The sequence below is a fragment of the Glycine soja genome, chromosome 7 (genome assembly GCF_004193775.1).
Source record: "Glycine soja cultivar W05 chromosome 7, ASM419377v2, whole genome shotgun sequence".
NCBI lineage: Eukaryota > Viridiplantae > Streptophyta > Magnoliopsida > Fabales > Fabaceae > Glycine > Glycine soja.
Genome location: NC_041008.1, coordinates 37,275,591 through 37,291,622, shown reverse-complemented (window position 1 = coordinate 37,291,622; position 16,032 = coordinate 37,275,591). Strand labels below are relative to the sequence as shown.

Below are 16,032 nucleotides of genomic sequence, written 5' to 3'. Positions count from 1 at the left end.
CAGTCTGTCCTGCTGCTACGAATAGCGGCACCCCCTATCCCGTCATTGTCACTGGCGGTTCAAGCTTCCCGCCAGCGTCATTCGTACAGAAGAGACCCCCCTTGCAATTTGTTTTAAAAGAGACCCTCTTCCGTAAATTATTTTTAAAAGAAACCCCATACAATAAATTTGCCACTAGAGGCATAGATGGCATGTGCTAATGCTACTGCCTCTAGCACTCTGCAAGACTTGACAAATGAGAAGGCATTTCTCCTTTCACGTTATCCAAGATTTCCTTTTTACCCTTGAGACCCTTCTTCCTTTCTCCTTTTTTACTTCACTGATCTCCCATTTTGTAACCCAACCTCAAGACCAACATGTTATACAAGTTCACCACCAACGCCAGTCTTGGCCCCCCTCTCAAAAACGTCAACAATGCCTTCTCCGACACCGAATGGTACACCAAACACCACCAATCAGTTCGTCATCAGCATCATCTTTTCCAACACCGGCTGGGCCCCCTCCATCAACAGCCCATCCAACGAGCCCAAACCCAACTAATCCAAAGACCTTCCCGGTTGGCTACAGCCGTAAAATGACAGTGTTCACTTTTGGTCGGATATGACTGTTCAATTTTGGTCAGATTGAGAATCTTAGGCCCTAATCCAACCCAAACCGACCGAGAATCTTAGGCCCAAATTCAGACCAAACCGAACTGACCGATGCTCAGCCTTTACTCATTTCTATGTATCCGTACACTTTTTCTAGACTCATTGGACACTTTTTGAAAATTTCGAAATAAAATGTTTCTCGAGAAAATGTTTTTCTACATTTAACCAAACATTTTTCAGTCTTCTCTATTTTCAAAATGAAAACGGAAAATGAGCGAAGGAAATGCATCCTTTCCCATCCTTTCTTGTTTCCATTTTCACTCCTAATCCAACGTGGGGGAGGGATGATGCAGGGAATGCAGCTTTCCCCAAAAATTCAAGCAAAATCCAAACAGCAAGATGTAAATGACGCAAAAAAATAGGAAAATGCTCATATAATCTTAACACATCCGGGATATTCAGACCAAATACGTAACCAATTTATAAGTATCAAATAATAAAGTTACAATTTTGAAACTAATTTTGTATCAGTTTGTATGCATCATCGGACAAATGGTATTTTATTAAAATGCAATTCCTAGCCACATTAACAGTTCTAACCATAGGAGACACAGGGCACTGATGCAAACTCCCAAACAGACAAATGTAGCAGTTACACACTCAACGAGGCTCCAGAGTTCTTCCTGCATTCTGCAAGCATATCCATGTAAAACTGGCACTTGCTAAGGTCACTGCCATAGCTGTTCAGGCACTGCAACCAGATGCACATAAACATCATCTACTAAGGTAATAATATTATCTCAACTAGCAAATTCATATAGACAGTGAATCAAATCTAATGTAAAACAAAACACAAAAAGACACTACAGATTTCAATTCAAAAACGAGGGCCGAGGGCCTGTAAAATACGATGACTACAATAAATGAAGGTATTGATTCAATGAAGGCTCAGAATCCAATAAAACCACAATGGTGCCAACATATTAAAATGAATCCCACAAGGATCAGGAAGCAAAATATGGATATGAATGTCTATATAATAATTCAAAATATTATAAAATTGAATACTTAATGGATTGGGTTAATAATCATTTCAAGATCAGTGACATTGTCACACACTAATAATTTTTATAGAAAATCATCAGCAATTTAAAGACCTCAACAGTACCATATTGCTAGACAATGAGAATGGCAGAAAATATTTATAGATCACATTTTTCTCTTTACATTGCACATCCTAATGTGATTTGTCATCCACACATAAGAATCAAAACCCAACTCCCACCCTTCCAAAAGAAAGATTATAACAATATTTTGCTTAGGAGATAAGTTAATCTCGATTAGTTACCCAACAAAAGAAGATATATTTCACCTCCCACATCTTTGTAGGCACAAAATATATCCTTTGCAGTTTGTATTATGAAATGGCATATGTTCACAAAACATTACACACTAGTGCAACTAATAAATAAGTGTTGATTAGCAGATTATATACCATGAAACACTAATCAACAATTAAAGGAAAATTTCAAGAAAGGTAAAAACTCTAGGTAAAAAAACATACATCCTGGAATGCCTTTGTATGAACATTGCATGCATCGCCACCAAAAGTATTTGCAGTGGGTGCAGGGGCAGCAGCAGCAGCCTCCGTGACTACTGCTTCATGTTGAATGGTACGAGGACCCATGACAGCATCCACAGCCCTGTGTGCCACTGCACTTCCAGTGCCAAAAGCCATACCTGGGAAAAACACCAATAGAAACCAGATAAGATGATTTTTCTTCTTTCACAGGATTCCATAAGGCAAATGTAACATTAATCTTCCTTCACATACCTTGAGCTATGGTTGAACCAATGCCACCAAGCATAGATCCGCCACCGCTCTGAGCAGGGGCTGGAGGAGGAGCATGGTGAACTGCATCAAGACATCAATGACAATGTTCATTAGAGGAAAAAGAAATTTGCATCCCACAATTTCTTGTTGAAAGCCTAAAAGTGCATCTTCTCAAAGCTTCAAGTATAATATACAATTCCAGTATTGTATTCATGCATACCTGGAGCAGGACGAGGTGCTGCACGAGGAGCAGGACGGGCAGATCTTCCTAAAGTAAGCAATGAATCAATAGGGTCAAATGGATAGAAAACAACATAACAATGCAGAATAAAGATGATCCAACCATTATTTTACCTAAAGTAAACATTACCATATTATGATCCATAAAAAAAGGTACAGCATATGAAAATCTAAAAAATAATAAAATATTTTATCTTGATCAAAATATCAAAGTATTTCAGTATTTGTAACAAAAATATTTATTGCCAATATTTCAGGAGTTTGGTTTAGTAGGTAGCTTTTTGCAGAAAAACTCTCAAACCTGATCCAATCATGAAAGCAGTGGATCAGGTTTGAGAGTTTTTCTTCAATCTGACACCCAGCCCAAATCTAACATGTCTAGATTGGTTCAGGTTAAACCAAGGTAGATCTATTTTTCAACTCCTGATTTGGGACATACTCATTGGTGCTTCTCTATGATCTTCACTACCGTAATATATAGAGCCTAGCAAGAAAAAAATCTTTAAGCCAATAAATAAATAAATGTGGCTACACAGGTAGGGTTAGATTGAGTGTGCCACCCTAGCTTTACAAGTCTGATGCTTTCAGACCTAAACCAACCCAACCCATAATCTGAAATCAGCATACTGGCACCATTGGTTGGTCGGGTTAGGATGGTTCACGGATCGTCCTGAACCATGGAGAACACCCCAGCTCAACATTAACAGCAGAACAGAACACTTCCATGTACAACAGTACAATGCTAAAACATAACGACTACACTAGCATTACCATCAGCAAATACCAACACTTAAAACATACATCATCAGAAATGAAAAACAAAAACATGCATCTTTATAAATTAAAAGATTTGTGACGCAAAAACAAATCTAAGAAAAAAACATCAAAACCTTCCCAAAATCTGGGAGAGAAGCAGAAAAAATATAAAATTAATTCATCTCATGTGTTTTAATCTTGTTTGGGCTAATAAAAAAATTAAAAGGCTAAAACCAGATTGATGGGGAAGTTGGTTAATAACTCTATGGAAGTTACTATTTTAAGCTGCGTTATCTCACGAAAATCAGGTCTTTTCCGAAGCTATCATTTTCTTGTATCTAAACAAGCATCAAATCTTCCAAGATCATGTAGTGGTTTTCTGATTTGAAAACCCTAGAAGAAGAAAAACTACAACTAAAAAAATAACCATAAAACATGGGGAAAACACGATTCATGAATCAAACTATTCGTACATATAACTTAGAGGCACAAAGTTAGTAAAACAAAGGGGAAATAACAGGAACTGTCAGATTTATCCAAAGCCCCAAAAGGGAAGGAAAAAAACCCTAGAAATCATCGAAGGTGCAAAATAAACAGAAACATGTTATATTATTAATAATGAATAAATGAATCGAGAAGATAAAAAAGGAAAATAGAATTGAGATTGGAGATTTTACCACCGGAGCTACGGCGAGGCATGGTTGAAATTAGGGCAACGAAAGGGGCAAAACGAATCGGGGAGGGGGAGAGAGAACAGAGGTATACAGCATATACCGTTTGTGAAGCGTGAATGTATTTAAACCCTAAAATCCTTTGAAATAGTCGGGGAGACACGTGTCGCGTTTGCGTTGGTTATTTACTCGTTTCGGTCGAGTAGTCTAGAATTGAACACATGATATATATATATATATATATATATATATATATATATATATATATATATATTTTTTTTTTTTTTTTTTTGACATAACACATAGTACTTAACAGGATTAAATACGCTAATGAGTAATCTCTTCGGCTTTGTAATCCCAATCTCAATATTTTTAATATTTTTGTTGTATGTAGGAATAGAAGATAATATATTTATAACAAGTGGTGCATTCTGTTATGTTAGATCTCCTTGACAATTTTCCTTTTTAATATAATAAAAATTAATTATATCCTTTAATAAAAAATCCAATATTTTTGTGTACTCTACGAACACATGATAGAGCATACAAAATACTTTTAATTTTAGAAAATATTAAATTATTTTTAATATATTTTCATATTTATAATTTTCTTAATACGTGTTCACGTATATATTTGAAAAATGATACAATTAAGTACTTTTGAGTAAAATTTCATATGCACCCATTTTATTATCCACTACTCTCAACCAATAAGAATATTTAAGTAATTATAATATATATTCTAAGGAAAAAAACTCAACTAAACACATATTTTAACCACTCCGGCAAAAATGTTTGTGCCAAAAAATTACTCTTGAAAATATAAAAAAAGATTTTCATCCAACTTAACTAAATACATTTTATTTAAAATACTTCAAAATAATATTCTCAACTTATATTCCCAATAATATTGCCTAAAATAAATACATAGTCTATAAAATAAATGTCTCCTATGGTTTTCTTTCATATTATAAGTGCAAAACATTGATTGACTTATTGATAATTAATTTTTGATGGAAAACTTATTCGACTGCCTTTGGTCTTTCCTCTTAACTACATCTTTTTATTATCTAAAAGGTGCCTATATATATATATATATATATATATATATATATATATATATATATAAACAAGATAAGGTTTAAAGATCAGATATCTATTTGCAAAAAAAAAAAACATAACTTAGGAAATTTTAGTACTTTTTCCCTTTCATTATTATTTTTAAAAATAAGAAATCAAATTTAAATTTACAAAAATAAGTTATTGTAACAAAGCACGAGTAACAATATAAAAAAAACGAGTAAAAAATCATGAAACTAAAAAAAATCAATATTGCCAGCCATTTCTAGCTGTTTCATACAGTCAACCTGCTAGTCATTGTCGACAACAAAAATGAAAAAATGCATCAATCTAGAAAATTGCTATGAACAATAGCTGACCAACCACCAAAACAAAAATGGTAATATATACATTAATACAGTGAAAAAATTCTCTCAGCTGAAAATCCATATGCTCCTATTATTCTTTCTGGGGCCTTGGTATATAATGCTAGCGCTATATGAGAACAAAAGGGAACTTAGATAACGAAACCACCCACCAACACTCAGGACCATTTTAATGGGAAAAATAGTAATTGAATGCAGTCCAGCTCCAGCAGGAGTTGCAAACCTCAAAAATTGCATAAGCATAAACAAAATAATAAAACGCTTGAGTCAAATTTGTTGGACTAACAAGCACAATCAGCTAGCTCATTCATCAGCCATTGGATTAAAACCTGACGTGTATGGCCCTCCATTTCCATTTGAATCGTGAAATGGAGATTGGAGTTCCCCAGAATGTGAAGACTTTCTAGACTTTGTGTTCTTGGGAGAAGCTTCATAATAGTCTCCCAAACTGCCGGTAGAATACATAGACGAAGTAGGCAATCCACGAATTTTAGGTAAGCCAGTAGTAGTTTCAGGCAAACTGTATCCCCTTTCAACTGTTTCAGCTTCAAGAGGCAGTTCGTTCAAGTCCTACCAAAGAGGAAATAGTATCATTAGAGTCCAACCATAGTTGCAACTTGCAACCAATGTAGTAATGTAGATAGTTCATGGATTTCAAGATAAAATTAATAAATCTTGGACAATATATACATCTGGAAGTCATGAGAAGAAACTGAATCCGTAAAAATGATGGATCAATTCATGCATGTAGAAAGCATCATGTTACAACCCTAGTGAATGACAGCCTAATTACTCACAAAAAATCATGGTTTTAAATAGAAACTCAACAAAAAACCAATTACCATATGAAAAACAAATATCAATAGTCAACAGCTAGGATCAAAGAAAAAACCAAGTTTGTCTTGCAAAATATAAATTTCATAAGTAGCAAGCAGACTGAAAGGGGGAGACTTGGCACAGTGTTGGATGATGGAATTAGTGCATGTTTGCATTAAAGTTTGCAAACTTAAGATTGGGTTAAAATTAAGTTTGCAAATTGAGTTTGCAAAAGCAACCCAAGTCTTGCTTCAACAAAACAGTTTTTAGACAAAATTTTAATGTGCAAACGTATTTTTGAAGGTCACCTAACATGTTACCAAACTAAGTTTACTCTCCAAACTGAGCTTGGAGTTGGAGCTCCCCAAACCGAAAATCAAATATAACCGTAGCCTTTCCATAATGAATCTAACCCTTCCCTGGACCCCACGCATAAAGGGAGTTTTATAACATAAGGCCGCTCTTTTTTTATAGGTGAGTACACCAATGTGAGCACCAAAGATCATGAGCATTTCCACAGGAAGTCAAAGGCGTAGAACTACCTTTAAAGTAGAACCAAACTTTATCAAATAAAATAATACAGAACTTCAGCTAGACAATGCTGATTAAAGAATTATAAGCACTCACTTTAAAAGCCTGTTGATAAGCCCGGAGCAGTTCTCGACAGTGTTTTCTTTTCTTGGCTACCTCTTCAGGTTCTTGCAACATCTCTTCAAACAGATCCTCTCTAGTTTAAATATAACATTCACAGAGGAATAACCAAGGCACATCAGACAATATATATAATTCCAGAATAAACATGAATTAGCAGGCTACAATCACTATTAGTATATAATACCTGTATAGTTTTTCAATGAAGACATTGTGAAGCTCTCTCTTTGTGTTGTTTACCTAGTTATCAAAAGCACGGAAATTCACCAATCAAGTAGCATAGAGAATATGGTAAGATAAAATGAATTTTAACGGTTAGAATATCTAGAGACATCTCAGTCTCACAATATCATTGTTGCATAAAATATTTTATAGAGTATATCTTAAATAATAACTTAGCAGCAGTTTCATATTTCATATATTTCCATATTTGTTTCCTTATTTGATTTGATTAGGATCAGGTATTCAGTTGATAATGTGCTCCATTAGGATCAAAACAGTAGTTACTTTTCTTCCCGTCAATGATCATTTTGATGGTGACTTCTGACTTATATTGGCTAATATTCACCATTTGCAGCATCTAATTAAAAAACTATTTTGCAAAGCCTAGAAGATGAATACGAAGTACCAAGAAGTGCATAATTGCTTTGGGGACAAGATCCTCAACATTTTTCCTGACAATGTCATAGTATGATTTCAAAAGCAACTTTGTTACTGTGATTTCAACAGCTTCAGTCTCTGAATTGCTCTCCAATGGCCTCAAGACAGGAGGGGGCTACAAAAACCAAAGTACACTAAGTAAAATATACCCATACCATACGACATAGTGATCTAGCTAATGAAGGTGTCAACCATATATATACCTCTCTCAAATGAATAGTAGAGAATGACTGCACAGTATGGACTGGTTCAGTATGTGGTTTACTAGCTGTCATTTCCTTCACAGACACACGGTTATCACCTCCACCAAAAATGGATGAGATCCCCCAACTTGATCCACCAGTGTTTCCTGGGATAAAGTATCATGCATTAAAGAGTTAATAATGTACAACACGAATGATGCTGGTTGATACATCCAAGACACTTGATTGAAAACAACCAATAGGAAAGCACAAAATTAAATTCATGATAAAACATGTGCCTCAACAAACTCAAACATTAAATAGAATAAAAAATTACCAGAGGTCACTACTTTTTCAACATCTGATGCAGCACGAACACCCTGTTTTTTTGTTTTTTTTTTTAAATTCATAACATTAGAATTGAAGAGATCAGAACAAGACAATAATTTAATATCCCTTATTTGATTTCTCTGAGGTATAAACCAAGGTACTGTATGCATATATATAAGAAAAGTTTAGTCAACTAAACAGGATAAAATTACATAAATACCTGATCAGCCACTACTCCATTTGCATGTCTTGCGAGAATAGATCGAGACTTCCCACTTCTCTCAGAGGCTGATCCCTTATCAGATTCCAGTGCATCCTATTGGAAAATAAGAGGATTTTAAAACAAATGATAGGAGAGCATAAATTAGCATTCATGTCTAGCATGAAAAACAGAGCATATAACTGGATGAGAGGCCATAATATGTATACCTTCACCCTAGAAACTGGTAAAGCAATTCTAGAAGACCTGGTTTGTTGCACTGCAGCTTCTATTGCCTTACTTCCGCCAATAAAATTTGGGTGGGAAGTGTTTATGTAGTCCATCTGTAAATTGGTGTAGTTTGAATAAGAAATTATCGACAAGGAATTTAAGTTTTTCATCAGATAGATTGACATCACTATTGACATTAATAAGCTAAGTCTTAAGGTTTCTACTTTCTACTAGAGTAGTAGATCCCACAAGATTCTCAACATTTTCAAGTCTGTATGGATTACCTTATTTTCAAGAAAAAGGCCTCATTAATACTTAGACAGAGAATACAAAGTCAATGTCAACCAAGTTAGCAAGCAGTATATAGAACACATTTCAGTCTTGATGAAATATCTGAAACCTGAATCTCATCTGATAAAATTTGAAGCAAGACATATTCTAAGAAATGAGGGCTTCACATACCAAACAACTCCATTAGAAGTAATTAATTCCTTCTGTTTGTGTGAGAAGGAATAGAAGTTTTGCTTAATAAAAAAGTACGAGAAATAGGTCAAAGACCATAGTTGAAATTGGTAAATAACACACTCTATATGGCACCGTGTGGACCAGCATTAATAAAATTATGAGAGATAGGTCGAAGTATGAAGTGTGAAACTACTATGAGTTGCATTCCAGTATTAGGTTTCAATGTCAGTTGTTTAATAAATCAGGGTAGCGAAAAACACAATATAGCATCAGAGTGGCACAATGCTACCACAGGGCACTACAAGGCTTACATTGTGGAGCATTGTTTTGGTAAAAACCCCTACTTTACAACCCCCCCCCCCCCCCCCCTTTCCTACCCAAAAAAAAAATCTGAATGATCAAACTTTTGGATATTTTGTGATTTGACCTCTTTTTACATCTAAAACATATAGATATAGGTTTTTGTCTTCAACATGTAGCATTCCTCATTATCGACTTCTTGGCGGCTCATACACTATTACATTTCACACGATGACACTTCACTCAATTCCTCCTTAGTCAGAACCCTCCATAGGTAGTCCTTTCCAAGACATCAACAACCAGTTCTAACACCGCTAGATTTCTTTCAGGATCATTGATTGTCTCACAAATTAACATGAGACTTTTTGACATGTTTTTTCCTCACTCACACACTTTCCAAGAAATTTCCCAAAAGGTCACTCATCTCATAATTACTCAAAGTCAAACACGCTTAACTGTGGAGTTCTTATGTGATGAGCTACCGAAAAGTAAATACATCTTATTAGTATAAGTAGTATCAATTAATTCCTTTAAGTCATTTTCAACTATACAGTCTCATACCTGTAGAGCCTCTAGATTCCTCTGATTTCGGTGCGATTCGTCCGAGGTGTTATACAACACAATGTAAAATTTGACCTCTGTTTGGATGAAAAAAATATGAAGTACAACCTTTATTCATTTGTGGCCACTACTTGTCGATGTCATTTCCGGTCAACCCAATATTTTTTACAACCTTACTGCTTCTCAGTGTACAGGCATCATTGTTCAAAGCTTCTACCTTTCTTCCTTTAGTCTCTGTTCACATTAGGCATCATAGCTCAAGTGTATGTTCTTTATTTTTTTGGGGAGTGGTGTTCTTTCTTTATATTTCACTATTCATATTCCCCTAATTTGTCTTTGTTCTTTATTCTTTTATCCAACTCCCTTCCCTCGGTCTCTGTTCACATGACATGTTTGATTTTTTCTACTAATTCTCTCTTCTTTTTTTGCTTCATTCCTACATTCTTATTGCTCTTATCAGTCATGTCATCATCCACTCAACCACAACCATAATGCTATTGCTTTTTAATTTACTAGTTAATATGGCTTAGATTAATGCTGATTGCCTGTTTAATTTATAACGTTGATCATAACTTATGAATAATCTTCAATTTTGGGTAACTTTAGCATTTCTATCTATATTGTATAATCTATTGATCTTGTATGTATAATCTTTGTTATAGTAATCATCCTGCTATCCTCTATCCTACCACTGCATTTTGGGAGACAAGTGACAATGACCAGTATTGATAACTAAGGCATAAATCATTATTTTGATAGGTTTGTATTGTGCAACCAAGTTTAGACTCCATAACCTTAGCACTCAACTATATTTTTCAGCATCTGCTTTTAACATAATTGCAGTAGGAGGAGCAAGTATACATTTATACTTTAAAAATATCAAATAAGCCAAATCTCAGCATACCTCCATTTCTATGACGTGTGTTATCATAGTCTCCGAGGGTTCTAGGCCTTCTCGTAAAAAGTTCCCAAGAACTTCATCCATGCACTTTCTCAAGAAAGGGAACCGCTGCAATTCAGTGACCATACATCGATGGCTGATCTGAAGAGAAGAGATTTTAATTTAGCACATATTTGTAAGGTGGTGAAGTAAAGAAGCAGAAATAGCAAGTCATAAACCCTTACCTTCATTAACTCATCATATATAAACCTAGCACACTGAAGACTTGGATCCAATAGTCGAGATATCTGCCTGCGTACAAGCACTTCAAATGGGACCTAATAACATGAAAATAATAGATAAGTATTTTTTCAGTTGGCCAAATAATTTACATATTTGGTAGGATAAGAATGTGGTTTCAACTAAGAAAATATCAGGGGTGTGTGTGCAATAAGAGGGCGATTAGACCTACTTCTGGAACAAACAGTGCTGATTTAGGTCCAGTGGCATTCTGTATGGCTGTGCGAATATCATCATCAGTCAAATCTTCACATGGATCCACCTCCTGTAAGATAAAATTTTATTGCATTATATAATAGGACTCAGGAGCTAGCATTGAAGAAATGAACAGAGGAACATGATCATTGGGTGGTTCAATGGAGTGAAAGTGTAAAACATATATTTTGCCTGTTGCCTAAAAAATCTACATTATATAAATGCCATATGAAATTAATACATTTTTCCATTTCCCTAGAAATCATTCAATTAGATTTCAATTATATAATTTATAGTTTGATTATACAGAGTTAGACTATTAAAACAAGTGAAAAAAAAGAAGTTTTAGTTCAACACTTACAATCAAATGATCATGTGAACTCAAACAGAATATTTAGCTTATTAAAAACTATTATTTCTATATATTATACTTGCTACTTATTAGTATTATTTATAATCATAATTTTAATAAATTTTAAAAAATATTGGGTATATAAATAAAATAAAAACTACCATATATAAGTATCTACTACCTCTAAGCTCTTCACAAAGATGGATTGAAAAATGTAATGAATTCGTGCACCCCCAGAAAGCTCAAATGTAGACATCTCCTCATTCTTTCCCTCTACCATGGAGGAGAATGCTGTTTTCAACAAGAAGAAAAGATGACATAATCAAATTTGGAAGGTAGTTATATAAGGAATACCAATAAATGAATATGAAAAAAATGAAATTAAATAACAGATGTAAAAGTTGAAGAGATAAGAAACCAGATAAAAGGGATGACTAAGTACCATCACAGTATTTTGAAAGAATATTAAGGAGAAGAGCACCCTGTCCAGCCTATAGGAGGCAAAGAATCATGGATAAAATTAGGTAAATGACCAGTCAGAGTAGAAACGTGTCAGTTTAACATTGATAAGTTATAAGGACACATCCAAATATTAACACATGCCTTGGACTCTGTGATTTCTCCATAGCTTGCATGTTCTTTCGCAAGAGTCACTAGTGAAGCGCTTATACGTGCTCTCAGCCCTGGTAACACAGCCTTGATATGTTGTGCAAGAATCTGCAGAGATATACAAGCAAATAAACATATGTCATGCTTTAACTTCAGATACTGGAATCCTATAAGAATTCGTAATGCTAAGATCTTTCAGGGAATTTCTAAGAAAAAGAGTATGCAGAAGATGCATTTAAGGCCAACATTTGAGACAGTAACAAGCTAATTTGTGTTTTCAACATTGCAAATTCTTTACCTTGTTCAACTTCTTTGCCAATTGAGAAACACCACAACTATCTGCTAGGCCACTGTATATCTTGAAAAGCATAAATTAAATCAGTATATAGATGTGAAAATATTGATTATTACAAAACAATGGTACTTCCTTACAGGATGACTGCAGAAAAACTTCTCTTCAGCAACAAGAGCATCCTTTATACTACGGTTCATTAGAATATCCTAATTTGGCGTGAAAACAAACAAGTAAATTTCAGCATTACACATACAATTACGATCAGCAAACCAGCCAACCAACCAATTCTTTTAAAAACAGCAAGTCGGCCGACCAATTTGCAAGCAAGCTATGATGACCTGGTAGAATAACATCATTACCTCTTGACTACGATTCACAACACCAACATAACCAAGTCGGAGGGGAATAACTTTTCCTAGCAACAGATTCCGGGCATCAGTACCTCTATCCATGATATCCAACTACAACCAACACAACACACCCCCACACTTGTCAGTAAACAGAAACACCACAGCAAACTTAACAAAAACGTTCACACATTTAAAACAGTACAGCACTATAAGCCTATACCTTCGTGATGACACCAATTGTTCTGTTCCCTGCAACACAAAAGAAAGACAAATTAGAAAATCCAATCACCACCACCAATCAGATAGACACAAAATGATAATCACTTCAGACACAAGGAATAAAAAATCCACCATCAGGATCGGCAATTCCAGCCATCTGGAGAGCATCCGAGTTCGCCAAATCTGAATTCGCCGGCGTCACCGCGAGAATGAGACAGGTCGGAGTTTTGATATAGGACATGATCATGGTTCTAATTTGAGCCTCGATATCCGAAGGCTGGTCGCCAACAGGAACCTTGGTGATGCCAGGGAGATCCACAAGCGTAATGTCGAGAACATTGGGCGAAAAAATCTTCAAACGAATCTGCTTATCAGACACACCTTTGTTCCCTCCAGCTTCCCTATCAGTCTCAGCCTACATCAACAAAAACAGTGATATGGCACTTGAGTAAAGTTCAAATTCAAATTCGATTGAAATTCACCTGAATTTCGGCGCGAATTTGGGAGAAGTCGTGGAACTTGCGGCCAGGCAAGTGGAGGAACTCGCCGAACTCTTCCTGGGAGGGGGGTTTGGTTTGGACGAGCTGGAGGACGAGGGGGCGGCGCGTGCAGATGTCGTTGCCGCGAGGGAGGAAGTCGCGGCCGACGAGGGCTTCGAGGACGCTGGACTTGCCGCTGCTCTGGCTGCCGACCACCGCAACCTGAGGGAGGTCGATGGCGGAGTGGCTCCCCACACGGCTGAAGATGTCCTGGAGCCGGTTCACCAGCGAGATCACCGACGAGCCGAGAGGAGCGGCGCCGCCCGCCACCGCCATCGAAGCTAGAGCTGGGTTTCTTCTGAGATTCGAACGGAGAGTGACGAATTAAACAAACTAACTGCGTTTGTGAAAAGTGAAAGGGAAGTAATGAGTAAATGGTGTTTGAATGAGGGAGATTATATATGAGAAGGGGATTTTCTTGCACCGGAAATCAATTAGAGCTTTCTTTTTTATGAATAGTATTAATAATTAATTATATTTTATTTGTATCATCACTACATGTGATTTTGAGGTTTAATTCAAGTCTAATAATAAATTAATAAGTTAATACAGCAATGTTCTAAATCTCTCTGTTTTCTCTCAACTAAATCTCTCTTTTTTCTCTCAAAAGAAAGTTCATGATTGGAGAAAAAAACAACAAAGGATCAGCTGTTTCTTGCTTTACGCAAAACACGAATGAAAGAAATGAAATTACATGTAAAATGCAAATAAGATGAAAGTAAAATGAATGAAATAAGTAAATAAATTATTAAGTATGAGGAATCCACGAAACAAATATAACATATAGTCAAATTAAATTAAGTATCAATAACCATTAGAATTAGAAAAAATAAGTTATGCATAGTCTAAAATGATTTGTGTATGATCATTAAATTTTTAAAATTAATTATTGAATTCTAAAAAAGAGAGAAACAAAATATATATATATATATATATATATATATATAATCATGGAAAAATAAATGTGAAATAGATAGGGAAAAATGAGAAAAATTAAGATGAATGAAAGGAATAAATAATATATAATATAAAATTTAATCTTCTAAAAAAATGTAAAATTTAATAATTAAGATTAATTTAAGTATGCATAGTGAACAATATCCATAAGACATATGTAGATGGAACTAATTCGAGCATACCATCTTTCACCACTTTTGTCCCAGAAACCCTCGACAGCCCAACTTTTTCCCATTGTATGATCCCGTAATACGTTCAATCCAAACAAATACTACACCAAACTTGACACCAAAAAAACCCTTATCCACGGCCATTGTAATTTGCAATCAATAAAAAATATTACCTCAAAAAACTGAAACTGCCTCCACATTTGAAGCCAATAATACCAAACAGATGGAGAAATTGAAGCATTGAAAACTTTGGCAATAGGGAACAAGAATGGACACAAGGTGGAGCTTTCTCCATGGAGGCTGAGACTAGAACTTAGAAGTAGTTCTCTTGACTAAGCATCGATTTTAGATAAAAATAAATATAGCAATAATAAAAACATTAAAGGTTGTAATAAAAAGAAGGAGCATACAATTGCGTGCTTTTAGAAACCAAATAACATAAAAAAATTTGCAGAAGTGGTTTTAAGTGATCAAATACACAACCAAACATGAGGTGAAGCAGACATACTTTGAAGTATTGGTGTTTTTAATTTCTCCTTAAAAATAAAACTACCTTAAGATCAAGTAAAATAGAATTAGGGGGATAGAGACTTATTTATGCACACGAAAAGTAGACTTCCGCTCATTCTTGAAAGATAAGACATTTTATTGTCCTTCTTAGATTCTGCTAATTGTCAATAAATACAGTCTTCGAGTTAATATTATAGGATTATTGTTAATAAGAAGTTACATACTTAATATTGTCTATAAGTTATTGTTGTTACTTGTTAGCATCCTTTTAATAAGTTTTTTTTTTTATCTTTTATTGTTGCCACCGTCCATACCTTATTTGATTTACTTTGCCATATATTCTTGTTAGGTACGTATGATATTTGAAATATACATAAAATAAGTATTATATGAGAATCATTCAATCATTCTTATTCCTTAAATTAAAATAAAAGATAAATATTAAAATATTTTAAATTCAAATTAAAATATCATTTAATTATAAAAAAAATTATGAGATTTATTATACAAAAAAATAAATATTTTAAAGATTAATTTATGATGTTCTAAAATATCTCAAATCTATAATCACCATGACAACTATCACTGTCATGACCCTTTTGTCACAACTATCATGATCGTCATCACAATCACTATGGTGATCGTCAACTGTTGTCACCACCAACATAATTGTTGGAGTCGTTATTGTCACCATTATCATGATTGTCGTCATTATTAGAATTAAT

The 16,032-nt window shown here is 34.6% G+C and overlaps 2 protein-coding genes across 3 annotated transcripts; both read right to left on the bottom strand.

Moving 5' to 3' along the window:
* Positions 1–996: 996 nt before the first annotated feature.
* On the bottom strand, positions 997–4,244 carry LOC114419423 (uncharacterized protein C6C3.02c). The gene is made up of 5 exons (XM_028385078.1): positions 4,098–4,244; positions 2,645–2,692; positions 2,425–2,505; positions 2,155–2,330; positions 997–1,341 (listed from the first exon to the last, which is right to left on the bottom strand). The coding sequence occupies exons 1-5, from the start codon at positions 4,117–4,119 to the stop codon at positions 1,243–1,245; spliced, it is 426 nt and encodes a 141-aa protein (XP_028240879.1). The 5' UTR covers positions 4,120–4,244; the 3' UTR covers positions 997–1,242.
* A 1,152-nt stretch (positions 4,245–5,396) lies between these two features.
* On the bottom strand, positions 5,397–14,052 carry LOC114419421 (dynamin-related protein 3A-like). Of its 2 annotated transcripts, none has more exons than XM_028385076.1 (20): positions 13,614–14,052; positions 13,264–13,546; positions 13,133–13,161; positions 12,922–13,023; positions 12,700–12,768; positions 12,566–12,625; positions 12,262–12,375; positions 12,101–12,149; positions 11,840–11,949; positions 11,284–11,376; positions 11,057–11,149; positions 10,836–10,973; positions 8,605–8,718; positions 8,396–8,491; positions 8,183–8,225; positions 7,867–8,012; positions 7,632–7,778; positions 7,191–7,243; positions 6,980–7,079; positions 5,397–6,106 (listed from the first exon to the last, which is right to left on the bottom strand). In XM_028385076.1, exons 1-20 carry the CDS (start codon positions 13,944–13,946, stop codon positions 5,840–5,842), a joined length of 2,439 nt encoding a protein of 812 aa, XP_028240877.1. In that variant the 5' UTR covers positions 13,947–14,052; the 3' UTR covers positions 5,397–5,839. The 2 variants fall into 2 exon arrangements, with proteins under 2 accessions (XP_028240877.1, XP_028240878.1); XM_028385077.1 differs by having other exon boundaries at positions 13,264–13,532; positions 13,614–13,721.
* Positions 14,053–16,032: the final 1,980 nt, after the last annotated feature.